At 43.4% G+C, this 27,365-nt stretch overlaps 1 protein-coding gene across 4 annotated transcripts; it reads left to right on the plus strand.

The window, feature by feature from the left end:
* On the plus strand, nt 1-27,342 carry LOC124036493 (transmembrane protein 150A-like). Of its 4 annotated transcripts, XM_046351152.1 has the most exons (9): nt 1-300; nt 1,469-1,602; nt 1,869-2,127; nt 2,376-2,423; nt 2,588-2,674; nt 12,426-12,493; nt 20,965-21,092; nt 24,663-24,840; nt 26,032-27,342. In XM_046351152.1, exons 3-9 carry the CDS (start codon nt 2,063-2,065, stop codon nt 26,328-26,330), a joined length of 873 nt encoding a protein of 290 aa, XP_046207108.1. In that variant the 5' UTR covers nt 1-300; nt 1,469-1,602; nt 1,869-2,062; the 3' UTR covers nt 26,331-27,342. The 4 variants fall into 4 exon arrangements, with proteins under 4 accessions (XP_046207108.1, XP_046207105.1, XP_046207106.1 ...); XM_046351149.1 differs by lacking the exon at nt 1,469-1,602; XM_046351150.1 differs by lacking the exon at nt 1,469-1,602 and having other exon boundaries at nt 1,873-2,127.
* Nucleotides 27,343-27,365: the final 23 nt, after the last annotated feature.

Consider the following 27,365-nt stretch of genomic DNA (forward strand, 5'->3'; position numbering starts at 1 on the left):
AGAAGGTAGATATGGAGAATTGAAAGAAGGAAGAAGTGGGAGTTTTGTATTGTCAATGTACTATTTTTTATTTTGGTGAATTAAGTTAGTTTCACAATCACATATGGATCTTCTTTTTTTACCTTGTTTTGATTTCAACCCGTCCAGTTGGTGGCGGCAATAAAACTTTTTAGGTAGTAGTCTGCCATAAAACCCACAGAAGAAGAAGAGGCAGAAGAGTGGCACGCACGATTGAGTGGAGGGGCCCGTTTTAAAGGGAAACCAATGTTGAGGTTCGTGGAGGGAATAGCGGGATCTGGGGTATGTACATAGTGGTTTCATTATATGTGCTACTGTTGTGGACGTTTAACTTGTATGCGGAGTCAAAACTAGCCAAAACTAACCCCTCTATTTTGTTCAATTGTCCAGTCCGCCAGCTAGCTACTTGCTTTGGAGAATGGGGATAATATGTATTTAGCCAGCATGAACCAGCTGTCTTGTCAGTGAACACACTTTACCCAGCGTTACCGGTACACAACCCCCGTTTTAACTTGTTAGCTAGTAGCAGTGTTGACTAGTTAGCTTACGTTCGTTTGCGTATGGACTGACGTTGGTTAGCGAAACAAGATGCTATATCGTTAGCTAACTAGGAGTAACGATTTAACGTTAATAGGATCAAATGCATTAACTACTGTTGGTAGCTAGGTAATGCATTTGATCCTACTGTCGGTGGCTAGTTTACCTGTCACACTTGCAGGGTGTACTGCCAATCATTTGAGACTAGCTTTAATTAGCTAGCTAGCTAGCGGTTAGCTAAGGTTGGCTTGATAGCTGGCTAACAGCCGGTGTTCTGACAATGATTATCTGATCATCCATGCCAGCCACAGTGCAACAATGTATCATAGCTACTCAATTTCAACATCAGTCAGCTAGAAAACCCAATAATTTTTGGTTGCTGCAGTTGGACCTCAAATGAATTAGCCTAGCACGATAGAGAGGGACCCCTGCCCAAGTCCGATGCTTCAGTAACAGTGGGGGTTTATAACCGTGAGACTTGAGAAGAGATATCCAGCTAAATGGGAAAATTGATCAATCCTAGACAGGAAATATTCTGTCATGAACCTCTCCATTATCTCTTCCCTGTGTAAATGTATCAGGAAACAATGGCCTCTCATTTGTCACTGAGATGAGCTCTCAGTATCTCTACTGCCCCCCCACATTGTATAAAATATACTGTATTTCAGTACTACTTGAGAACTAAACTACCCCTTTAACCTAAGTCTTAGTCTGTTTTCTAATGTGATCGTGGAAAACCAAGAGCTTGTTTTTAGTTACGGTGTGATCATTCTTAGTTCATTCTAATCCCTGTGAGTCTGAGAGAAGGTTGAAACTGTACAGGCCTAAACTGCAAAATGACACTTCTTATAATGTCAGTCAACACACTAATTTTAGTATAGCAATGACAATCAGATTTTGTTTTCGTCTGTAGGTTATACTGACAAAGGGTGATTTTGACAGTGTTGGGCCAGTAATTGAAAGGTCGCTGGTTCGAATCCCTGAGCTGACTAGGTGAAAAATCTGTTGATGTGTTCTTGAGCAAGGCACTTAACCTTAAATACTCCTGTAAGTTGCTCTGAATAAGAGTGTCTGCTAAATTAATACACTTTTAAATGTTATTGTGGTGTGATTTTCCTAGACCTAGGATACCTGATTTTAGACTTCCTGATGTCTGACATTTTTTGCAGGCAACTAAAGAAAGTGAAGTCACCCTACTGAAAAATAAACTACAAATACTATGCCTAATTGTTCTTTCTCCCCTGCCCCTCTTTTCTTCTCTGCTCACATTTGGCCTTTTGTTCAACTCTCTCACTCCCTGCTCTATGGTAAAGACAGCTGCAGGCATCGAGTGTCATAACACAAGCAGTGTGCCATCCCCCTGTCTTCCTTTCATGCCCCCCCCCCACCCATGTCTGTCCTCCCTGCCTGTTAGTGTCCCCACCTTGTCCCCTCATTTTCTGCCTTGTCCAACCTGAAGTCCTCCTCTCCCTCATGCTTTGAACAAAGACAGCACACTGCCAGTCCAATGACTGCCTGGATCGTCTTGCCTGTCAGCCTCTCTGCCTTCTCCATCACAGGAATATGGATAGTGTGAGTTCTCAAATACTAGGCTCCAGTTACATTTGTTTTCCTTACTAAGGGTGTACTACAAAGTGATTGACAGAGAAACATTGATATCTAGTTTCTTGGACACTGATTAAGCCCAGTTCTGGATTTTAAAAAGCATGCTTAATGGAGAATCTAAATTTTTAGTCCAGGACTAGGCTTAATATATATCCAGTAATCCAGTCCATAATGTTGTGATTTTAAGTCATTGATGTGTTTGTTTTCCCCCACAGCTACGCCATGGCTGTGATGAATCATCACGTTTGTCCTGTGGAGAACTGGTGAGTGACCCTTCAGTGAGTTTCATATAAACATTTATGGGAGTAAAGAAGACCCCCTTTTGTCTTTGGATTTATAGCCTACATTGACTTGATACTACAGTATATCATCTGCTTGACTGAACAAAGGGCTAATTCCATCCCAAAATGGTGTGTCTTGTGTGCAGGTCCTACAATGTGACATGTACAGAGGAGATGGCCAGGCCAGGCTTCCCTAAGACGTGCTGCACCATACAGGACATCCCCCTCATCAGGTCTCACATTTCTTTGTTCGCTTGCTCTCTCTCACCTTTCATGCTGACCACACCTGCTGTGTTTTGTGTGTGAGCATTGCAAAATAATGTACACGTGTTCAATCATTTCATCAAAACTGCATGTGCGCATCAATGAGTGTTAGCGTGGCTAGGCGTTAAAATAGACACTTGATGCACTGCAAGTCCTGCATCTCCCATCTTCTCATTGGTTTTTAGGAGCATATACATGTGGGTGATTGAAAGATGAACAAGGTCCACACCAGTCCGGTTGGTTGCAGTAGTACATCTTAAAGTTGGTTGCCAACCTAAACTAACTAGGTTTCCCCTTTTAATCTGTGGATTCATTGTCAGAGTATAAACACACGATGTTGTGACTCAAAATAGGCCGATATTCTACAACGATCCAGAAAAGACTGTACATTTCAGGTAAAATAACTAGCCAATATTTTTATCCCAGGACAAATTAGCTAGCTAGCTAAATGTCCATGAATGTTTAATGTGTTTTTCAACCCCAAATTAATATAGTTGGTTCAGAGTTAATTTTGACATTTCAACCTGCGTGTCCTGATTGCACCTGGTGGGGATAGACAAACTCAACCTGCACACGCACGGAGCTGGTTTGTTCATCATCTAACCGGTAAGGGAGTTGATCAATGTTTTCAATTTCTTTGAGTCTGTGGGAAATACAGTGGGGCAAAAAAGTATTTAGTCAGCCACCAATTGTGCAAGTTCTCCCACTTCAAAAGATGAGAGGCCTGTAATTTTCATCATCGGTACACTTCCAACTATGACAGACAATGAGAGGAAAAAAATACAGGAAATCACATTGTAGGATTTTTAATGAATTTATTTACAAATTATGGTGGGAAATAAGTATTTGGTCAATAACAAAAGTTTATCTCAATACTTTGTTATATACCCTTTGTTGGCAATGACAGCGGTCAAACCTTTTCTGTAAGTCTTCAAGGTTTTCACACACTTTTGCTGGTATTTTGGACCATTCCTCCATGCATATCTCTTCTAGAGCAGTGATGTTTTGAGGCTGTTGCTGGGCAACACAGACTTTCAACTCCCTCCGAAGATTTTCTATGGGGTTGAGATCTGGAGACTGGCTAAGCCACTCCAGGACCTTGAAGTCCTTCTTACGAAGCCACTCCTTCGTTGCCTGGGCGGTGTGTTTGGGATCCTTGTCATGCTGAAAGACGCAGCCACGTTTCTTCTTCAATGCCCTTGCTGATGGAGGTTTTCACTCAAAATCTCACGATACATGGCCCCATTCATTCTTTCCTTTACACAGATCAGTCTTTCATTTACACGGATCAGTAGTCCTGGTCCGTTTGCAGAAAAACAGCCCCAAAGCATGATGTTTCCACCCCCATGCTTCACAGTAGGTATGGTGTTCTTTGGATGCAACTCAGCATTCTTTGTCCTCCAAACACAACGAGTTGAGTTTTTACCAAAAAGTTATATTTTGGTTTCATCTGACCATATGACATTCTCCCAATCTTCTTCTGGATCATCCAAATGCTCTCTAGCAAACTTCAGACGGGTCTGTCTGGACATGTACTGGCTTAAGCATGGGGACACTTCTGGCACTGCAGGATTTTAGTGCCTGGCGGCGTAGTGTGTTACTGATGGTAGGCTTTGTTACTTTAGGATAAGTAATCCCTCTCACCCCCCCCCCCCCCCTTAAGATTTAGATGCACTATTGTAAAGTGACTGTTCCACTGGATGTCATAAGGTGAATGCACCAATTTGTAAGTCGCTCTGGATAAGAGCGTCTGCTAAATGACTTAAATGTAAATGTACTTTGGTCCCAGCTCTCTGCAGGTCATTCACTAGGTCCCCCGTGTGGTTCTGGGATTTTTGCTCACCGTTCTTGTGATAATTTTGACCCCACGGGGTGAGATCTTGCGTGGAGCCCCAGATCGAGGGAGATTATCAGTGGTCTTGTATGTCTTCCATTTCCTAATAATTGCTCCCACAGTTGATTTCTTCAAACCAAGCTGCTTACCTATTGCAGATTCAGTCTTGCCAGCCTGGTGCAGGTCTACAATTTTGTTTCTGGTGTCCTTTGACAGCTCTTTGGTCTTGGCCATAGTGGAGTTTGGAGTGTGACTGTTTGAGGTTGTGGACAGGTGTCTTTTATACTGATAACAAGTTCAAACAGGTGCCATTAATACAGGTAACGAGTGGAGGACAGAGGAGCCTCTTAAAGAAATTACAGGTCTTTGAGAGCCAGAAATCTTGCTTGTTTGTAGGTGACCAAATACTTATTTTCCACCATAATGTGCAAATAAATAAATATAAAATCCTACAATGTGATTTTTCTGGATTTTTTTCTTCTAATTTTGTCTGTCATTGATGTGTACCAATGATAAATTACAGGCCTCATCTTTTTAAGTGGGAGAACTTGCACAATTGGTGGCTGACTAAATACTTTTTTGCCCCACTGTATGTATCTCTAATGTGGTTATGCATTTGGTAGGAGGTTAGGAAGTGCAGCTCAGTGTCCACCTCATTTTGTGGGCACAGAGGCAGAACTGGCTCTGTAGAGAAGACGGGCAATGGTGGCTTCTCTCAATAGCAAGGCTATGCTCACTTGAGTCTGTACATAGTCAATATTTCTATTTTGTCAGTCAGTTGTCAGGTACTGTGTATTCTGTTTAGTGCCAAATAGCATTAGTTAGCTCTGTTTCTTTGGTTATTTCCAGTTGGTCATAGTTCCAGTTGGTCATAGTTTTCTTTTTGCATTCTTATAATTCGGTTGGGTCTAATTGTGTTGTTGTCCTGGAGCTTTGTGGGGTCTGTCTGTGTTTTTAAACAGAGCCCCAGAACCAGTTGGCTGAGGGGACTCTTCTCTAGGTTCATCTCTCTGTAGGTGATGGCTTTGTCATAGGATGTGTGAGCATCGCTTCCTTTTAGATGGTTGTAGAATTTAAGATATATTTTCTGTATTTTGTTAACTAGTGGGTGAAGTCCTAATTATGCTCTGTATACATTGTTTGCGTTGGACACAAATTATATTTTTGTAGTCTCAATTGGATGTTGGTGCCATTTTCTGAATTATTGGTTGGAGAGTGGACCACAACCTCACAACCATAGAGGGCATATAGAGAGTGCAGTGATGTGTCCTATAAGGAGCATTTGAGGCAAATCAGATGGCCTAAAGGTAAAGAACATCTAGCCGCTCGAGAGCACCCTTACTTGCCGATCTATACATTACGTCTCTGTATTCTAGTATGGGTAGGATGGTCATCTTTATCAGGGTTAGTTTAACAGCTGGGGTGAAAGAGAAGCAGTTATGATAGAGGAAACCAAGTCTAGATTTAACTTTAGCCTGCAGCTTTCATATGTGCTGCGAGAAGAACAGTGTACCATCTCGCCATCCTCCCAAGTACTTGTATGAGTTGACGATCTCAAGCTCTAAACCCTTAGAGGTAGTAATAACACCTGTGGGAAGAGGGACATTGTTCTTACCAAACCACATAACACATCCAAAATATAGGTAAAGGGCAGAGAAAGTTTGTTGGACGCTAAAAGCTTTGTCGTAGAGCGTTTAACACAAAATCCGGGGAGGGGCCAGCTGAGTATGACTATCATCTGCATATAAATGGATGAGAGAACTTCCTACTGCCTGAGCTATGTTGTTGTTGTAAATTGAGAAGAGCGTGGGGCCTAGGATTGAGCCTTGGGGTACACCCTTGGTGACAGGCAGTGGTTGAGACAGCAGATGTTCTGACTTTATGCACTGCACTCTTTGAGAGCAGTAGTTAGCAAACCAGGCCAAAGACTCCTCAGAGACATCAAAAGCTTTGGCCAAGTCAATAAAAATAGCAGCATAACATTGCTTAGAATCAAGGGCAATGGTGACATAATTGAGGACCTTTAAGGTTGCAGTGACACATCCATAACCTGAGCAAAAACTAGATTGCATACCAGAGAACTATAGACATCAAGAAAGCCAGTCAGATAAACAGGGCAATATAGAAATAAGCCTATAACAGTTAGTATCAGCTTGATCCCTCCCTTTTTTAAATATAGGATGAACCATGGCTGCCTTCCAATCAATGGGAACCTCCCCAGAAAGGAGAGGCAGTCTTAGCAATGATAGGGGCAGCAACCTTAAAGAAGGGTCTAAACCATCTGACCCAGATGTTTTTTTGGGGGGGTCAAGTTAGAGCTCCTTTAGCACTTCGGACTCAGTGACCGTCTGCAGGGAGAAACTTTGTAGCGGGGAAGGGAAAAAAAAAAGGAAGCATCGGGTCTAGTCGAATTAGAATGGGTGGGCGATGAGGAAATGTTGGACGGGCAAGGAGGCATGGCTGAGTCAAATAGGAATCCTGACTTAATGACGTGGTGATTCTTAAAGAGCTCAGCCATGTGCTTCTTGTTAGTAACAACCACATCTACGTTAAGGGACATGGGCAGCTGTGAGGAGCATGGCTTATTCTCCTGGTTTTTGGTTTTTAACCGTTTACCAGAACTTATTGGGGTTAGACCCACAGAGAGAGAACTTCTCCTTTAAGTCACCAACTTTGGCCTTCTGTATAGCCTGAGTGCATTTATTACTCATTTCCCTGAATGATAGCCAGTCAGCCTGGGTATGCGTATGCCAAGCCTTTTGCTACGTGCAATTCTTGAGGTGGAGTACCTCTGCAAGATCACGGTCAAACCAGAGGCTGAACCGGTTTTTCATTTTCTTTATGTGGGTGTGCTTGTTAACAATACCACTGAAAATTGTTGTCCTGGCTACTGGACCTTTTTTGGTACACCATTATTTTTGTCTTCCTGAGATTTACTGTCGGGGCCAGAATCTGTGCAGAAGCTTAGGTGCTGCTGTAGGCCCTTCTTGGTTAGGGACCGACACACCAGATATTCTGCAGACAGCCATTTGATTTCCAGGTCCAATAGGGTAAGGCTGCAGTAGGGTAAGGCTGTTCTAGTGTTTTTGACAATTCATTGATATACAGTGCATTCGGAAAGTATTTAGACCCATTTTGTTAGGTTAGTCTTATTCTAAAATTGATTAAATCGTTTCCCCTCTCAATCTACACACTACCCCATAATGAAGAAGCAAAAACTGCTTCTAAGATATGTGATATTTTTTATTTAATATATAAGTATTCAGACTCTTTACTCAGTATTTTGTTGAAGCACCTTTGGCAGCGATTACAGCCTCGAGTTTTCTTGGGTATGACACTACAAGCTTGGCACACTTGTATTTGGAGTTTCTCCCATTCTTCTCTGCAGGTCTGCTCAACCTGGGAGTGTCACTGCACAACTGTTTTCAGGTCTCTTCAGAGATGTTCTGTCTGGGCCACTCAAGGACATTCAGAGATTTGTCCTGAAGCCACTCCTGCATTGTCTTGGCTGTGTGCTTTGGGTCGTTGTCCTGTTGAAAGGTGAACCTTTGACCCAGTCTGAGGTCCTGAGCACTTTGGAGCAGGTTTTCATCAAGGATCTCTGTACTTTCCCTCGATCCTGACTAATCTCCCAGTCCCTGCCGCTGAAAAACATCCCCACGGCATGATGCTGCCATCATCATGCTTCACTGTAGGGATGGTGTCAGGTTTCCTCCAGATGTGACGTTTGGCATTCAGGCCAAAGAGTTCAATCTTGGTTTCATCAGACCAGTGAATCTAGGTTCTCATGGTCTGAGAGTCTTTAGGTTCCTTTTGGCAAACTCCAAAGGGGGCTGTCATGTGCCTTTTACTGAGGAGTGGCTTCAGTCTGGCTGCTCTACCATAAAATGGTGGAGTGCTACAGAGATGGTTGTACTTCTGGAAGGTTCTCCCCTCTATATAGAGGAACTCTGGAGCTCTGTCAGTGACCATCGGGTTCTTGGTCACCTCCCCAAGGCCTTTCTCCCCTGATTGCTCAGTTTGGCTGAGTGGCCAGCTCTAGGGAGAGTCTTGCTGGTTTCAAACTTATCCATTTAATGATGTATTCTTGGGGACCTTCAATTCTTCAAAAAAAGCTCTGTGCCTCAACAATCCTGTCTCTTAGCGCTATGGACAATTCCTTTGACCTCATGGCTTGGTTTTTGTTCTGACATGCATTGTCAATTGTGGGACCTTTTTATATAGACAGGTGTGTGCCTATCCAAATCATGTCCAATCAATTGAATTTACCACAGGTGGACTCTATTACCGCAAGTTCTCAAAACATCTCAAGGATGATCAATGTGAACAGGATGCACCAGAGCACAATTTCAAGTCTCCTAGCAAAGGGTCTGAGTACTTATGTAAATAAGGTATTACTGTTTTATTTTAATTACATTTTCTAAAATGTATCAATGCTTAATTTATATTACAGCATATTGGATGACTCATTCATATTCCATTCACCGAGCTCAATATGACATTGATAGGTTTAGGCTAGTGTAACGGATGTGAAACTGCTAGCTAGTCAGCGGTGGGGCGCGCTAAATAGTGTTTCAATCGGTGACGTCACTTGCTCTGAGGGAGTGTGGAAGGGAGTGAACCATGAGCCTCCTAGGTTTTGTATTTACAATTGAAGTCGGAAGTTTACATACACTTAGGTTGGGGTTATTAAAACTTGTTTTTCAACCACTCCACAAATTTATTGTTAACAAACTATAGTTTTTGCAAGTCAGTTAGGATGTCTACTTTGCATGACACAAGTCATTTTTTTTTCCCAACAATTGTTTACAGACACAGTGAATTCGAAGTGAAATAATCTATCACAATTCCAGTGGGTCAGAATTGTACATGCACTTACATTGACTGTCTATAAACAGCTTGTAAAATTCCAGAAAATGATGTCATGGCTTTAGAAGATCCTGATAGCCTAATTGACATCATTTGAGTCAACTGAATGTGTACCTGTGGATGTATTTCAAGGTCTACCTTCAAACTCATTGCCTCTTTGCTTGACATCATGGGAAAATGAAATCAGGCAAGACCTAAGAAAAAATTTGTAGACCTCAAAGTCTGGTTCTTCCTTGGGAGCAGTTTCCAAATGCCTGAAGGTACCACATTCATCTGTACAAACAATAGTATGCAAGTATAAACACCATGAGACCACGCAGCCGTCATACCGCTCAGGAAGGAGACTTGTTCTGTCTCCTAGTGATGAACGTATTTGGTGTGAAAAGTGCAAATCAATCCCAGAACAGCAAAGAACCTTGTGAAGATGCTGAAGGAAACAGGTACAAAAGTATCTATATCCACAGTAAAACGAGTCCTATATTGACATAACCTGAAAGGCATCTCAGCAAGGAAGAAGCCACTGCTCCAAAACTGCCATTAAAAAAAGCCAGACTACGGTTTGCAGCTCTACATGGGGACAAAGATTGTACTTTTTGGAGAAATGTCCTTTGGTCTGATGAAACAAAAATAGAACTGTTTGGCCATAATGACCATTGTTATGTTTGGAGGAAAAAGGGGGAGGCTTGCAAGCTGAAGAACACCATCCCAACCATGAAGCATGGAAGTGGCAGCATCATGTTGTGGGTGAGCTTTGCTGCAGGAGGGACTGGTGCACTTCACAAAATAGATGGCATCACGAAGAATAAATTATGTGGATATATTGAAGCAACATCTTAAGACATCATGTTAAAACTTGGTCGCAAATGGGTCTTCCAAATGGACAATGACCCCAAGCATACTTCCAAAGTTGTGGCAAAATGGCTTAAGGACAACTATGTCAAGGTATTGGAGTGGCCATCACAAAGCCCTGACTTCAATCCTATTGAAAATTTGTGGGCAGAACTGAAAAAGCATGTGGGAGCAAGGAGGCCTACAAACCTGACTGTTACACCAGCTCTGTCAGGAGGAATGGGCCAAAATTCACCCAACTTATTGTGGGAAGCTTGTGGAAGGCTTCTTGACACGTTTGACCCAAGTTCAACAATTTTAAAGGTAATGCTACCAAATACTAATTGTGTATGTAAATTTCTGACCCACTGGGAATGTGATGAAAGAAGTACAAGCTGAAATAAATCTCTCTCTACTATTATACAGACAATTCACATTCTTAAAATAGTGGTGACCCTAACTGACCTAAGACAGGGAATTTTGACTAGGATTAAATGTCAGGAATTGTGAAAGTTTAAATGTATTTGGCTAAGGTGTTTTTTTAAATGAATTATTTGGTGACGACTATATATTTAGTTAAAAATAAATCACTAAAATGTTTCTGAAATTCACTGAGGAGGATGGTCCTCCCCTTTCTTCTGTGAGGAGCCTCTGGTGTAGATGAATGGGAGGAGATGGGTTAAATAAAGATTTTAAAGTATTGAGACATGGGTTGTGTATGTGAGCCATTTAGATGGTGCATGGGCAAGACAAAAGATTTAAGTTCCTTTTTGAATGAGGTATAGTAGTAGGTGCCAAGTGCACCGGTTTGTGTCAAGAACTGCAACGCTGCTGTTTTTTTCACGCTCAATAGTTTCCCATGTGTATCAAGAATGTACCACCACCCAAAGGACACACAGGCAACTTGACAAAACTGTAGGAAGCAATGGAGTCAACTAGAAGTCGACCGATTTATGATTTTGACAATTTCATGACAATACTGAATGAACACCTATTTTAACTTAATACATCAATAAAATACATTTGGCCTCAAATAAATAATGAAACATGTTCAATTTGGTTTAAATAATGCAAAAACAAAGTGTTGGAGAAAAGTAAAAGTGTAATATGTGCCACATGAGTCTTCAATAATCCCAGGTAAGACGTTTTATGTTGTAGTTGTTATTGGACAATTTCTCTCTATACGATTTGTATTTCATATACCTTTTGACTATTGGATGTTCTTATAAGCACTTTGGTATTGCCAGTGTAACAGTATAGCTTCCGTCCCTCTCCTCGCTCCTACCTGGGCTCGAACCAGGAACACATTGACAACAGCCACCCTCAAAGCAGCGTTACACATGCAGAGCAAGGGGAACAACCACTCCAAATCTCGGAGCGAGTGACTTTTGAAACGCTATTAGCGCACACCCCACTAACTAGCTAGCCATTTCACATTTCACAACAGCCTAATCTCGGGAGTTGATAGGCTTGAAGTCATAAACAGGGCAATGCTTGAAGTACAATGGAAGAGCTGAAAAAAATTGGCAAAATCGGTGTCCAAAAATACAGATTTCCGATTGTTATGAACTTGAAATCGGCCCTAATTCTTCGGCCATTACGATTAATCGGTCGACCTCTAGAGTCAACATCCCTATGGAACACTTTCGACACCTTGTATTCCATGCTGCGATGAATTGAGCCTGTTCTGAGGGCAAAAGGGGGTGCAACTCAATGTTAGGTAGGTGTTCCTAATGTTTTGTACACTCAGTGTTAGAGGGTGGGGCTCAAGCTACATCCCTGTCTCACCCCCTGGCCCTGAAGAAAGATGTGTTTATTGCCAATTTTAACTGCACACTTGTTTGTGTACATGGATGTTATAATGCCATATTTTCCACCCAACACTGCTTTCCATCAATTTGTATAGCAGACACTCATGCCAAATTGAGTCCAAAGCTTTTTTTAAAATCAACCAAGCATGAGAAGACTGCTTTTGTTTGTCAATTAGGGTCTCGCTCTTTCTCTCTCGCTCTCTAATAATACAGTCTTGTAATCGTACCAGAAGAGAAATGGTGAAATAGTAACAACCTTGTCATGCATGCCTTTTCCTAACATTTGAATCATGGTCATAATATAGGCCTAGTCAACTTGTGAGTGGATTCCTTATGAGTTTTGAGTGACATGTTTCCTCCCTCTTGTGTCTCGTACAGTAAATGTGGCTCCTTCCCTCCTGAGAGCTGTCTGTTCAGTCTGATCGGGAACGTCGGAGGCTTCATGGGTAAGAAGAGCCTCTTCTCCATCCCAAATGGCAAACTATTCACGATTTAGAGTACTATTTTTCACCTGGGCCCATAGTGCACTGCTTTTGAACAGAGACCTATGTAGGGATTAATAGGGTGTCATTTGGGATGCAGCCCTCTTCTGTCATCACTCACACTGACAATAAGCTGTGCCCTTTGTATCACTCATCAGTGATGTATTGGAGGTCAAAGCCACTCATTCCTTTAATTTAGTTTTAAATAACACTTTTTTGGGCGGGGGCAAACAAATGTTTCATTTTGCCGTTATAATAAGGTTGGTAGTAAAATCGTTGTGATAATCTGTAACAGCTCAAGTCTACTACAAAATCCACAATGCAATGGTTGCTCTATGGGCTGGCTAGCTAGCTAACTAACGTAGCTTCACGCAATAAAACCAAAGACCTTATCAGCCTGTAACGTAGCTAGTTGGTGCAGTTTGACTTTACCGCTATCAATTTAGGCGTCTACAATCTCACCATGTTCAACCTGCAGCTTGATGTGCCTCAGAGTGGAGTCTAACATTCAGAACGGCAGATATACTTTTGATGATGGGGGAAACTTTGCCCATGCTATGTCAATGTGCGCTAGCTCAAAACCCCAACATTAGCAAGAATTTCGGCAACAAGAAGTGCAACATTACAAATCTTTTCTCAGATGTGAGATAATTAACTTGCCATCTGGATGGTCTTCAGAGATTAGATTTGAGGGTAGCTGAAGGATGGGATTAAAAACAAAACATGACTTGTAGAAAGTGTTGTTGTCCATTAGTTTACTCCAATTAGGGGAGGGATGGTAGGGTTAGGAGAAAATTATACAAAAAAAAGTGTATATACAGTACCAGTCAAAATTTGGGACACCTACTCATTCAAGGGTTTTTCTCGATTGACTATTTTCTGCATTGTAAAATAATAGGGAAGACCTATGATCTATGAAATCAGGTAATAACCAAAAAAGTGTTAAACAAATAAATATATTCTTCAAAATAGCCACCCTTCGCCTTGATGACATCTTTGCACTTGGCCTTCTCTCAACCAGCTTCACCTGGACTGCTTTTCCAACTGTCTTGAAGGGTTCCTACAAATGCTGGCTGCTTTTCCTTCACTCTGTGGTCCAACTCATCGCAAAACATCTCATTTCGGTTGGGTGATTTTTGTCGAGGCTAGGTTCTGATGCAGCACGCCATCACTCTCCTTCTTGGTCAAATAGCCTTTACACAACCTGGAGGTGTGTTGTGTCATTGTCCTGTTGAAAAACGGAGTCCCACTAAGCGCAAACCAGAAGGGATGGCGTATCACTGCAGAATGCTGTGGTAGCCATGCTGGTTAAGTGTGCCTTGAAATCTAAATAAATCACTGATAGTGTCACTAGCAAAGCATCCCCACGCCATCAAACCTCCATGCTTCACGGTGGGAACCACACATGGGGAGATCATCCATTCACCTACTCTGCGTTTCAAAGACACGGCTGTTGGAACCAAAAATCTCAAATTTGGACTCATCAAACCAAAGGACAGATTAATGTCCATTGCTCATATTTCTTGGCCCAAGTAGTCTCTTCTTATTGGTGTCCTTTAGTAGTGGTTTCTTTGCAGCAATTTGACCATGGCGGCTTGATTCACGCAGTCTCCTCTGAACAGTTGATGTTGATGTGTCTGTTGACCTCTGAAGCATTTATTTGGGCTGCAATTTCTGAGGCTGGTAACTCTAATGAACTTATCCTCTGCAGCAGAGGTAACTCTGGGTCTTCCTCTCCTGTAATGTTCTTCATGAGAACCAGTTTCATCATAGCGCTTGAGGGTTTTTGCTACTGCACTTGAAGAAACTATCAAAGTTCTTAATTTTCGAATTGACTGACCTTCATGTCTTGAAGTAATGATGGACTGTCGTTTCTTCTCTTTGCTTATTTGAGCTGTTCTTGCCATTAATATAAACTTGGTCTTAGCCCCATTTGGTAAATCTTCTGTATACCACCCCTACCATGTCACAGCACAACTGATTGGCTCAAATGCATTAAGAAGGAAAGCAATTCCACAAATTAACCTTTACAAGGCACACCTGTTAATTCAAATGCATTCCAGGTGACTACCTCATGAAGCTGGTTGAGAGAATGCTAAGAGTGTGCAAAGCTAGGGGCATAGGGGGGACTACTTTAAAGAATCTCAAATATAAAATATTTAGATTTGTATAACACTTTCAATATGTGTGTCATATCTTTGGCATCTTCACTATTCTATAATGTAAAAAATAAAGATAAACTATTGAATGAGTGTGTCCAAACTGGTACTGTGTATGGGGGATTTTAAATTATGCAGACAATTACATTGCAGATATATTTATAGTTTACATCAATTTTTTATTTTTATTTTATTTATTTATTTCACCTTTATTTAACCAGGTAGGCAAGTTGAGAACAAGTTCTCATTTACAATTGCGACCTGGCCAAGATAAAGCAAAGCAGTTCGACAGATACAACGACACAGAGTTACACATGGAGTAAAACAAACATGCAGTCAATAATACAGTATAAACAAGTCTATATACAATGTGAGCAAATGAGGTGAGAAGGGAGGTAAAGGCAAAAAAGGCCATGGTGGCAAAGTAAATACAATATAGCAAGTAAAACACTGGAATGGTAGTTTTCCAATGGAAGAATGTGCAAAGTAGACATAAAAATAATGGGGTGCAAAGGAGCAAAATAAATAAATAAATAAATTAAATACAGTTGGGAAAGAGGTAGTTGTTTGGGCTAAATTATAGGTGGGCTATGTACAGGTGCAGTAATCTGTAAGATGCTCTGACAGTTGGTGCTTAAAGCTAGTGAGGGAGATAAGTGTTTCCAGTTTCAGAGATTTTTGCAGTTCGTTCCAGTCACTGGCAGCAGAGAACTGGAAGGAGAGGCGGCCAAAGAAAGAATTGGTTTTGGGGGTGACCAGAGAGATATACCTGCTGGAGCGTGTGCTACAGGTGGGAGATGCTATGGTGACCAGCGAGCTGAGATAAGGGGGGACTTTACCTAGCAGGGTCTTGTAGATGACATGGAGCCAGTGGGTTTGGCGACGAGTATGAAGCGAGGGCCAGCCAACGAGAGCGTACAGATCGCAATGGTGGGTAGTATATGGGGCTTTGGTGACCAAACGGATTGCACTGTGATAGACTGCATCCAATTTGTTGAGTAGGGTATTGGAGGCTATTTTGTAAATGACATCGCCAAAGTCGAGGATTGGTAGGATGGTCAGTTTTACAAGGGTATGTTTGGCAGCATGAGTGAAGGATGCTTTGTTGCGAAATAGGAAGCCAATTCTAGATTTAACTTTGGATTGGAGATGTTTGATGTGAGTCTGGAAGTAGAGTTTACAGTCCAACCAGACACCTAAGTATTTGTAGTTGTCCACGTATTCTAAGTCAGAGCCGTCCAGAGTAGTGATGTTGGACAGGCGGGTAGGTGCAGGTAGCGATCGGTTGAAGAGCATGGATTTAGTTTTACTTGTATTTAAGAGCAATTGGAGGCCACGGAAGGAGAGTTGTATGGCATTGAAGCTTGCCTGGAGGGTTGTTAACACAGTGTCCAAAGAAGGGAATACTAAAGCTGATCTAGAAAAAATGACTTGCCATCTGTAGTATCATATAGCTTTAGAATCGTGACATTATGTACTTTCAAGGAAAATAGGCATGTTTTTGACATGAACACTGACTTTGAGAAGGGATTGCATGATGATTAGCTTAGCAACCGCGTGCCGCAGCATGACAACCATAAACGCGATTGGTTGACAGTCTGCTGGGTGGGCATGATAAAAACATTATCTCAGTAGAAATATCGGCCAAATATGATCATTGGCTCATTCGAGAGGTTGGTTGTTTGTGCAACAGTTTTTTATTTTTATTTTTTTAATTTTTATTTCACCTTTATTTAACCAGGTAGGCTAGTTGAGAACAAGTTCTCATTTGCAACTGCGACCTGGCCAAGATAAAAGCATAGCAGTGTGAACAGACAACACAGAGTTACACATGGAATAAACAATTAACAAGTCAATAACACAGTAGAAAAAAAATGGGCAGTCTATATACAATGTGTGCAAAAGGCATGAGGAGGTAGGCGAATAATACAGTTTTGCAGATTAACACGAGTGATAAATGATCAGGTCATGTACAGGTAGAGATATTGGTGTGCAAAAGAGCAGAAAAATAAATAAAAACAGTATAAAAAACAGTATGGGAATGAGGTAGGTGAAAATGGGTGGGCTATTTTCCTATAGACTATGTACAGCTGCAGCGATCGGTTAGCTGCTCGGATAGCTGATGTTTGAAGTTGGTGAGGGAGATAAAAGTCTCCAACTTCAGCGATTTTTGCAATTCGTTCCAGTCACAGGCAGCAGAGTACTGGAACGAAAGGCGGCCAAATGATGTGTTGGCTTTAGGGATGATCAGTGAGATACACCTGCTGGAGCGCGTGCTACGGATGGGTGTTGCCATCGTGACCAGTGAACTGAGATAAGGCGGAGCTTTACCTAGCATGGACTTGTAGATGACCTGGAGCCAGTGGGTCTGGCGACGAATATGTAGTGAGGGCCAGCCGACTAGAGCATACAAGTCGCAGTGGTGGGTGGTATAAGGTGCTTTAGTGACAAAACGGATGGCACTGTGATAGACTGCATCCAGTTTGCTGAGTAGAGTGTTGGAAGCCATTTTGTAGATGACATCGCCGAAGTCGAGGATCGGTAGGATAGTCAGTTTAACTAGGGTAAGCTTGGCAGCGTGAGTGAAGGAGGCTTTGTTGCGGAATAGAAAGCCGACTCTTGATTTGATTTTCGATTGGAGATGTTTGATGTGGGTCTGGAAGGAGAGTTTGCAGTCTAGCCAGACACCTAGGTACTTATAGATGTCCACATATTCAAGGTCGGAACCATCCAGGGTGGTGATGCTAGTCGGGCATGCGGGTGCAGGCAGCGATCGGTTGAAAAGCATGCATTTGGTTTTACTCGCATTTAAGAGCAGTTGGAGGCCACGGAAGGAGTGCTGTATGGCATTGAAGCTCGTTTGGAGGTTAGATAGCACAGTGTCCAATGACGGGCCGAAAGTATATAGAATGGTGTCGTCTGCGTAGAGGTGGATCAGGGAATCGCCCGCAGCAAGAGCAACATCATTGATATACACAGAGAAAAGAGTCGGCCCGAGAATTGAACCCTGTGGCACCCCCATAGAGACTGCCAGAGGACCGGACAGCATGCCCTCCGATTTGACACACTGAACTCTGTCTGCAAAGTAATTGGTGAACCAGGCAAGGCAGTCATCCGAAAAACCGAGGCTGTAGAGTCTGCCGATAAGAATATGGTGATTGACAGAGTCGAAAGCCTTGGCAAGGTCGATGAAGACGGCTGCACAGTACTGTCTTTTATCGATGGCGGTTATGATATCGTTTAGTACCTTGAGTGTGGCTGAGGTGCACCCGTGACCGGCTCGGAAACCAGATTGCACAGCGAAGGTACGGTGGGATTCGAGATGGTCAGTGACCTGTTTGTCGACTTGGCTTTCGAAGACCTTAGATAGGCAGGGCAGGATGGATATAGGTCTGTAACAGTTTGGGTCCAGGGTGTCTCCCCCTTTGAAGAGGGGGATGACTGCGGCAGCTTTCCAATCCTTGGGGATCTCAGACGATATGAAAGAGAGGTTGAACAGGCTGGTAATAGGGGTTGCGACAATGGCGGCAGATAGTTTCAGAAATAGCGGGTCCAGATTGTCAAGCCCAGCTGATTTGTACGGGTCCAGGTTTTGCAGCTCTTTCAGAACATCTGCTATCTGGATTTGGGTAAAGGAGAACCTGGAGAGGCTTGGGTGAGGAGCTACGGGGGGGGCAGAGCTGTTGGCCGAGGTTGGAGTAGCCAGGCGGAAGGCATGGCCAGCCGTTGAGAAGTGCTTATTGAAGTTTTCGATAATCATGGATTTATCGGTGGAGACCGTGTTTCCTAGCCTCAGAGCAGTGGGCAGCTGGGAGGAGGTGCTCTTGTTCTCCATGGACTTCAGTGTCCCAGAACTTTTTGGAGTTGGAGCTACAGGATGCAAACTTCTGCCTGAAGAAGCTGGCCTTAGCTTTCCTGACTGACTGCGTGTATTGGTTCCTGAATTCCCTGAACAGTTGCATATCACGGGGGCTATTCGATGCTATTGCAGTCCGCCACAGGATGTTTTTGTGCTGGTCGAGGGCAGTCAGGTCTGGAGTGAACCAAGGGCTGTATCTGTTCTTGGTTCTGCATTTTTTTGAACGGAGCATGCTTATCTAAAATGGTGAGGAAGTTACTTTTAAAGAATGACCATGCATCCTCAACTGACGGGATGAGGTCAATGTCCTTCCAGGATACCCAGGCCATGTCGATTAGAAAGGCCTGCTCACAGAAGTGTTTTAGGGAGCGTTTGACAGTGATGAGGGGTGGTCGTTTGACTGCGGCTCCGTGGCGGATACAGGCGATGAGGCAGTGATCGCTGAGATCCTGGTTGAAGACAGCAGAGGTATATTTGGAGGGCCAGTTGGTCAGGATGACGTCTATGAGGGTGCCTTTGTTTACAGAGTTAGGGTTGTACCTGGTGGGTTCCTTGATGATTTGAGTGAGATTGAGGGCATCTAGCTTAGATTGTAGGACTGCCGGGGTGTTAAGCATATCCCAGTTTAGGTCACCTAACAGAACGAACTCTGAAGCTAGATGGGGGGCGATCAATTCACAAATGGTGTCCAGGGCACAGCTGGGAGCTGAGGGGGGTCGGTAGCAGGCGGCAACAGTGAGAGACTTGTTTCTGGAGAGAGTAATTTTCAAAATTAGTAGTTCAAACTGTTTGGGTATGGACCTGGAAAGTATGACATTACTTTGCAGGCTATCTCTGCAGTTGACTGCAACTCCTCCCCCTTTAGCAGTTCTATCTTGACGGAAGATGTTATAGTTGGGTATGGAAATCTCTGAATTTTTGGTGGCCTTCCTGAGCCAGGATTCAGACACGGCAAGGACATCAGGGTTAGCAGAGTGTGCTAAAGCAGTGAGTAAAACAAACTTAGGGAGGAGGCTTCTGATGTTGACATGCATAAAACCAAGACTTTTTCGATCACAGAAGTCAACAAATGAGGGTACCTGGGGACATGCGGGGCCTGGGTTTACCTCTACATCACCCGCGGAACAGAGAAGGAGTAGTATGAGGGTACGGCTAAAGGCTATCAAAACTGGTCGCCTAGAGCGTTGGGGGCAGAGGATAAGAGGAGCAGGTTTCTGGGCATGGTAGAATATATTCAGGGCATAATGCGCAGACAGGGGTATGGTGGGGTGTGGGTACAGCGGAGGTAAGCCCAGGCACTGGGTGATGATGAGAGAGGTTGTATCTCTGGAAATGCTGGTTGTAATGGGTGAGGTCACCGCATGTGTGGGGGGTGGGACAAGGGAGGTAACAGGGGTATGCAGAGTGGATCTAGGGGCTCCATTGTGAACTAAAACAATGATAACTAACCTGAACAACAGTATACAAGGCATATTGACATTTGGGAGAGACATACAGCGAGGCATACAGTAGTCACAGGTGTTGAATTGAGAAAGCTAGCTAAAAACAGTGGGCGAGGCTAATCAGCTAGCACAACAAACAGCAGGTAAAATGGCGTTGACTAGGCAACTGGGCCGACAGATAAAACAAACAAGCAGAGTGGAGTACCGTGATTAATGGGCAGTCCAGTGTGCGTCAGCTATGTAGCCAAGAGATCAGTGTCCAGGGGGCAGCGGTGGATGGGGCAGGGGGGCTGGGCTGGCGAGTGTTATCCTTTTTTCTTTTTTTTTTTTTAACTAACAATGACTAAATAGCTTGTAGCTAGTTAGCTGGTTAGCGTCTGGACGTTCTTGAGTGTGTCATAAAAATAAAATAAAAATTAAAAGTAACAGCGATTCCGTACCACAGTGGTGGTACAGATAATACTTTTGCTGTGTCATGGTGATAATGATCTGAAGGTGGTGATTAAATACCTATACTTGCTATCATTTATTTTATTTTTTTCCCCCAAAGGAGATTATATCACCTCACATAATCTCATTTTTAGTACTGTAGTCATTATCACCATGACACAGGAAACTGGTGCTGAATCCACAGGTATAATGTGAACTTTTTATCAAAACCAAATATTTAAAAGAATTTCCTATATAGGCCTAACTGATCTAGTCTGCCTGTCTAGATGAATTTACATAGCAAATCGGTGTATGCCACTAGTCAGCAGTCGGTGTATGCCACTAGTCAGCAGTATGTGCAGAAGGGCTTGAAATGGGCTCTGGTCTTTAATCAATAATGCATGTGGCCTTTCCTCCATTATTGCCCCCCCTTTAATCATCCATGACCCTTCTCCATTACTTCCTGTTCTGTCTTATTTATCACCACTTACTCTGCTGCCTTTGTCTGTGCTCCTCTTCATCCCATCTCTCTTGCTCTCCCCCCAGTGGTGATGGTGTGCCTTCTGCGCTATGCCCAGGTGATTGAGCACAGCCACGGTTGCTGGATTAACACCAATGCCCTGTTGTCTGGCTGCACCAATGCTGTAGGACTGGTCATGGTGGGAAACTTCCAGGTGATTCACGTCAATTCTTCTCTAGACATACAGTACATCTTGATTCCATAACTCTGCTACCAGGCCCTCTCCAGTTGTGACTATATTATCCCAATGACTTGATGTCAATTAAACCCCACCATTTTTCAGCAGACACTCCAGAGCAACTTAAAGTTTTGTCAATTATCAAGTGGTGGCTATATTCTCCTTCTGATTCTCTGTTTTGTCTATTGGTTAAAAACAAGCGGTGTGGGTAGGTAGAAGTGGGTGTTACAGGCTTTGTTTTTTATGTTTTAAGATTGGACTTTAGCACGTATAGCTGGTTAGCACATGGTGTCACCTCATCAGTCAGTATGTTACACCTGTGCTGGTTGCTATCCCATTAGTGGGAAGGTGTTTCACCTGTGTTGGCCCAGGTGCTATTTAGGAGTTTGTTTTATTTCACCTTCTCATTTACAATTGCGACCTGGCCAAGATAATGCAAAGCAGTTCGACACATACAACAACAGAGTTACACGTAAAACAAACATACAGTAGAAAAGTAAGTCTGTATACGATGTGAGCAAATGAGGTGAGATAAGGGAGGTAAAGGCAAAGAAAAAAAAGGCCATGGTGGCGAAGTAAATACAATATAGCCAGTAAAACACTGGAATGGTAGATTTGCAGTAGAAGAATGTGCAAGGTAGAGATGCAAAGGAGCTAAATAAATACAGTAGGGGGAGAGGTAGTTTGGGCTAAATTATAGATGGGCTATGTACAGGTGCAGTAATCTGTGAGCTGCTCTGACAGCTGGTGCTTAAAGCTAGTGAGGGAGAAGTGTTTCCAGTTTAAGATTTTTTGTAGTTAGTTCCAGTCATTGGCAGCAGAGAACTGGAAGGAGAGGCGGCCAAAGAAAGAATTGGTTTTGGGTGTGACCAGAGAGATTTACCTGCTGGAGCGCGTGCTACAAGTGGGTGCTGCTATGGTGACCAGCGAGCTGAGATAAGGGGTCTCTTTACCTTGCAGGGTCTTGTAGATGACCTGGAGCCAGTGGGTTTGGCGACGAGTATGAAGCGAGGGCCAGCAAACGAGAGAGTACAGGTCGCAGTGGTGGGTAGTACATGGGGCTTTGGTGACAAAACGGATTGCACTGTGGTAGACTGCATCAAATTTATTGAGTAGGGTATTGGAGGCTATTTTGTAAATGACATCGCCGAGGATCGGTAGGATAGTCAGCTTTACACGGGTATGTTTGGCAGCATGAGTGAATGATGCTTTGTTGTGAAATAGGAACCCAATTGTAGATTTAACTTTGGACTGGAGATGTTTGATGTGAGTCTGGAAGGAGAGTTTACAGGCTAACCAGGCACCTAGAATATGTGAACAACTACAAATACCTAAGTCAGAACCGTCCAGAGTAGTGATGTTGGATGGGCGTGCAGGTGCAGGCAGCGATCGGTTGAAGAGCATGCATTTAATTTTACTTGTATTTAAGAGCAATTGGAGGCCATTAGAAGGAGAGATGTATGGCATTGAAGCTCATCTCAAGGGTTGTTAAGTGTCCAAAGAAGGGCCAGAAGTATACAGAATGGTGTCGTCTGCGTAGAGGTGGATCCGAGACTCACCAGCAGCAAGAGCGACATCATTGATGTTTACAGAGGAGAGTCGGTCCAAGAATTGAGCCCTGTGGCACCCTCATAGAGACTGCCAGAGGCCCGGACAACAGGCCCTCCGATTTGACACACTGAACTCCATCAGAGAAGTAGTTGGTGAACCAGGCGAGGCAATCATTTGAGAAACCAAGGCTATCGAGTCTGCCGATGAGGATGTGGTGATTGACAGTCGAAGGCCTTGGCCAGGTCAATGAATACGGCTGCACATTATTGTTACTTATCGATGGCGGTTAAGATATCGTTCAAGACCTTGAGCGTGGCTGAGGTGCATCCATGACCAGCTCTGAAACCAGATTGCATAGCGGAGAAGGTATGGTTGGATTCGAAATGGTTGGTAATCTGTTGACTTGGCTTTCGAAGACCTTGGAAAGGCAGGGTAGGATAGATAGGTCTGTAGCAGTTTGGGTCAAGAGTGTCCCCCCCCCTTTGAAGAGGGGGAGGACTGCAGCTGCTTTTCAATCTTTGGGAATCTCAGATGACACGAGGTTGAACTGGCAAGTAATAGGGGTTGCAACAATTTCTGCAGATAATATTTTAGAAAGAGAAGGTCCAGATTGTCTAGCCCAGCTGATTTGTAGGGGTCCAGATTTTGCAGCTCTTTCAGAACATCAGCTGATTGGATTTGGGAGAAATGGGGAAGGCTTGGGCGAGTTGCTGTGGGGGGTGCAGTGCTGTTGACCGGGGTAGGGGTAGCCAGGTGGAAAGCATGGCCAGCTGTAGAAAAATGCTTATTGAAATTCTCAATTATAGTGGATTTAATCGGTGGTGACAGTGTTTCCTATCCTCAGTGCAGTGGGCAGCTGGGAGGAGGTGTTCTTATTCTCCATGGACTTTAGTGTCCCAGAACTTTTTTGAGTTTGTGTTGCAGGAAGCAAATTTCTGCTTGAGAAAAACCACCTTGGCTTCTGGGTTGGCAGAGTGTGCTAAAGCAGTGAATAAAAAAAACTTAGAAGCCTCATCCCTAATGTTAACATCAAAAGAGGGCGCCTGGGGAATAGGAGTGGAGCTAGGCACTGCAGGGCTTGGATTCACCTCTACATCACCAGAGGAACAGAGTAGGATAAGGGTACGGCTAAAAGCTATGAGAATTGGTCGTCTAGAACATCCGGAACAGAGTAAAAGAAGGTTTCTGGGGGCAATAAAATAGTTTAAGGTATAATGTACAGACAAAGGTATGGGAGGATGTGAATACAGTGGAGGTAAACCTAGGTATTGAGATATATTGTCTCTAGAAACATCATTGAAACCAGGTGATGTAATCGCATGTGTGGGTGGTGGAACTGAAAGGTTGGATAAGGTGTAATGAGCAGCGCTAGTGGCTCTACAGTGAAATAAGCCAATAAACACGAACCAGAACAGCAATGGACAAGGCATATTGACATTAAGGAGAGGCATGCTTAGTCGAGTGATCAAAAGGGTCCAGTGAGTAGTGAGGTTGATTGGGTTCACGGCGTTTCAGACAGCTAGCCGGGCCAACTTTAGCAAGCTAGCATAGGATGGAGGTCTTTTTTTACCTCGTGCGTTTCCGTCGGTAGATTAGTGGGGTTCCGTGTGGAAGATGGGATCAATGCAGTTGGTGATATAGTTATAGTGATCCAAGAAAAATAGTCCGATAGACCTATTCAGATAGCAGCCGATAAGACGGCTAATGATTAGCGGGCCGCTTTTTTTATAACACCTTACTAGTGGCTTTGCCAACTTTCAATGTGCACCCACATGGGTGCACTTCAGAACCCCTTTTGAATCCCTTTCTGTTTTGGTTGTTAAAGGGATTTTCTTTGTTAGCTCCCTTTTGTTGTGAGTGACGTTTTTGAGTTTGTCTTGTGGGCGGGTTCAGGGGGACAGTCCATGGAATTTGGGTATTCGGAGCAGCTTCACTTGTATGTTTTCAATCTCAATTTAAAAAATCGATTAACCTGTTTACCCCCTCCCTGAGCAGGTTGACCATGCCAAGTCTCTGCACTACGTAGGCGCAGGCGTGGCATTCCCTGCGGGTCTGCTCTTCGTGTGCTTGCAGTGCGTTCTCACCTACCGGATGGCCATCACCGCCCTTGACTACTGGATGGCACATGTCCGCGTAGCGCTGGCCGCAGGAGCCCTGGTCTCACTTGTCCTTAATATCCTTCCTGACTCGCTGGGATTGGTGGAGAGGTGGGGTTAGGTTATTAGATATTGGTCATGATGGATTACACCATTTAATAAAAGGTGACTGATCATGTCTCCATAGGGTCATGTAATTTAAATCAAGCACAGTTAATGTGTAATTCCTCTTCTCTATTGAAACCTTGCAATGGCTAGTCTGTGAAACCGCGTAAGCGGTCGTCTAGTTCCGGTCTGTGATGAATGGGGCTCTGGACAAAAGTAGTGCACTGCATAGTGTCGTGACTTTAATTAATGGGATGACCGTTGATTCGACAAATAACAATGTTTTAATTGTTACCCAATATTAAATTGATCATGTAACTATTAACTCGTTAGGAATTTGGAGCACCACGGAGGAAGTTGTTTATAGCGTTATCATCTCCCGACAAACTCAATTTCTGTTTTTCGATAACAGTTATTAATCATTACTTCATATTAGTCATATTCTGAACGTCGCAGACTTGAAACTGTACAAACCCGAGTCTTGGTGAAAATTCCGTACCACACGCATTGATTTGATTACTTACTAACTAAATGATAACACAGGATATACACACACGGTATAGGTTATTGATTAGAAACTGAATACGATGAAAATGGATACCTAGCAGACTAACACAATATGACACTTGTTAAAAAAGATGGAGAGTCAAGGAGTGACAACACTTGGATTTATTTGGGAACTACGCTCACAGTAATCCTAATACCTTACCCTGGGTCCAACAGAGACAAAACGAAGGAAGACCTTCAACACGTAAATACATGCATTACTTCTTACCCAAAACGGGTGGCAGTTAGGGTGGCAGTTAGAGCCTTACACTTACAAACTAAGGAGAAGACACAATTTTTGTTATCACTTTTGTACCTTTTAATGATAGACATTAATTTCCCATATTCCATCTCATCATTCCCCACATTCAGATGTTGAAATGTATTGTCCCAGTGTTCACTTTTGGACGTTAAGAGTTTTTGGGTGGCAAAATGTCCCTGTAACAGAGACATTCCAATCCCCCATACTAGAGACCAAAAAGAGTCGTCTGCTGCATACAATTTACGATTTGGTGTGAGGTGTCCCCTCCCCTCTGCGGGTGATGTGTCCCATAGATTTATTGATGTGGCCTTCCTCCATCGATGGGGCTGTTGCGTCTCCTTAACTCTTTCCCCAGGTGGTATCTTCTTCATCCACGAGAGCTTTGTTCTCCAGCACGCAGCAGCCATCTGCGAGTGGGTCTTCACCGTGGACATACTTGTCTTCTACGGCACCTTCACCTACGAGTTTGGCACGGTCACCAACGACACCATGATGGTCGGCCTGCAGCAGACCCACCACCACTCGGGGGTCATGATGGGCGGAACGGCCGGGGCCATGTCGCTGGGCATGGGAGCCAAGGGCCTAAAGTCCCCTGGAGGAAGCAGCACATCCACCCATCTCAACTGCACCCCAGAGAGCATAGCCATGTTGTAGCTCTGCAGGGGCCAAGGAGATCACCACACTGCTGCAGAGGGGAACCACCACACAGGCAGCAGGAGTCGATGATGGCACTGGCCAGCCAGAGGGAGGAGACAAGACATTGAAAATCACAAGATATGATTGATGCACCGGGTCGGTATTGCTGTATTGGGTTTTTGTGTTTTAATAAGCCATCCGCTTCTCCACTACGGTCGAATTTCTGTCGCTTCATCAGCAGAAAGGAACACTTACACAAAGAATACATATCTGGGATGATGAGGGGCGATGATGCTGTGACTGTTTCCAAGATGGCTACTGGCCTCTCTGCACTCTGACATGATACCTTCTTAAAGATCAGTGTTTGAACAGTCACTGAGGCTTTTGCCAGTGTTCATCCTTGTCATGTTGTGATGACAGACACAAAATAAGGTTTATTTTATATGCCAACTTTTGTTTTCTGCCACATTTGACAGACTTCCTCTACCTGGCCTTGGCTTGTGGTGGGGCCCGGTCTCATGCCATTCAACTCTGCACGCTACAATTTGAATGAGAGAGTAGAGTGTGTCGTTGGATTGACCAGACTGAGTTTTTAAAATTTTGTCTGTACTCTGCCAATGTTAATGCATCGTAATAGAAAATATTGAATGTTTGAGAAGTGGAACTATAGATTGTATACTGTTTATGTACATGACAGTTCAGCCTGGCCTCAGAGCAATACGAAATGTACTAAATGTATTTCTGAGCACCTCCAAGACGTATGATACCTACTAATGGTTTAGTTACTTGACACAAACTAAAGTAGAGGTTGGTCAAAGAGGATGGGTGGGTGTAACCCGTGACACACTAGCAAGCTAAAGGTTGCATGTTTTAGAAACGTAAGGGACAACTATAGCATTTTAGCTAACCCTGATTGTAAACGTAACCAAATCCACCTAACCTTTGTCATTCGTTCCCCTAACTGCCAATGTTAATTCTCCTTTTTTGGTGCAACAAGCAACCTGGTCTCAAATAAAGATGTGCAATACTATACGTCCTCCAAGATAAGTTATG

This window comes from Oncorhynchus gorbuscha, linkage group LG05, assembly GCF_021184085.1.
Source record: "Oncorhynchus gorbuscha isolate QuinsamMale2020 ecotype Even-year linkage group LG05, OgorEven_v1.0, whole genome shotgun sequence".
Lineage (NCBI taxonomy): Eukaryota > Metazoa > Chordata > Actinopteri > Salmoniformes > Salmonidae > Oncorhynchus > Oncorhynchus gorbuscha.

Coding starts and splice junctions, on each gene's coding strand:
- LOC124036493 (XM_046351152.1), top strand. CDS start 2,063: ATGACTGCCTGGATCGTCTTGCCTGTCAGCCTCTCTGCCTTCTCCATC. Junction 21,093..24,662: donor TCATGGTGGGAAACTTCCAG/GTGATTCACGTC, acceptor CTCCCTGAGCAG/GTTGACCATGCCAAGTCTCT. Junction 24,841..26,031: donor CCTGGTCTCACTTGTCCTTA/ATATCCTTCCTG, acceptor CTCTTTCCCCAG/GTGGTATCTTCTTCATCCAC.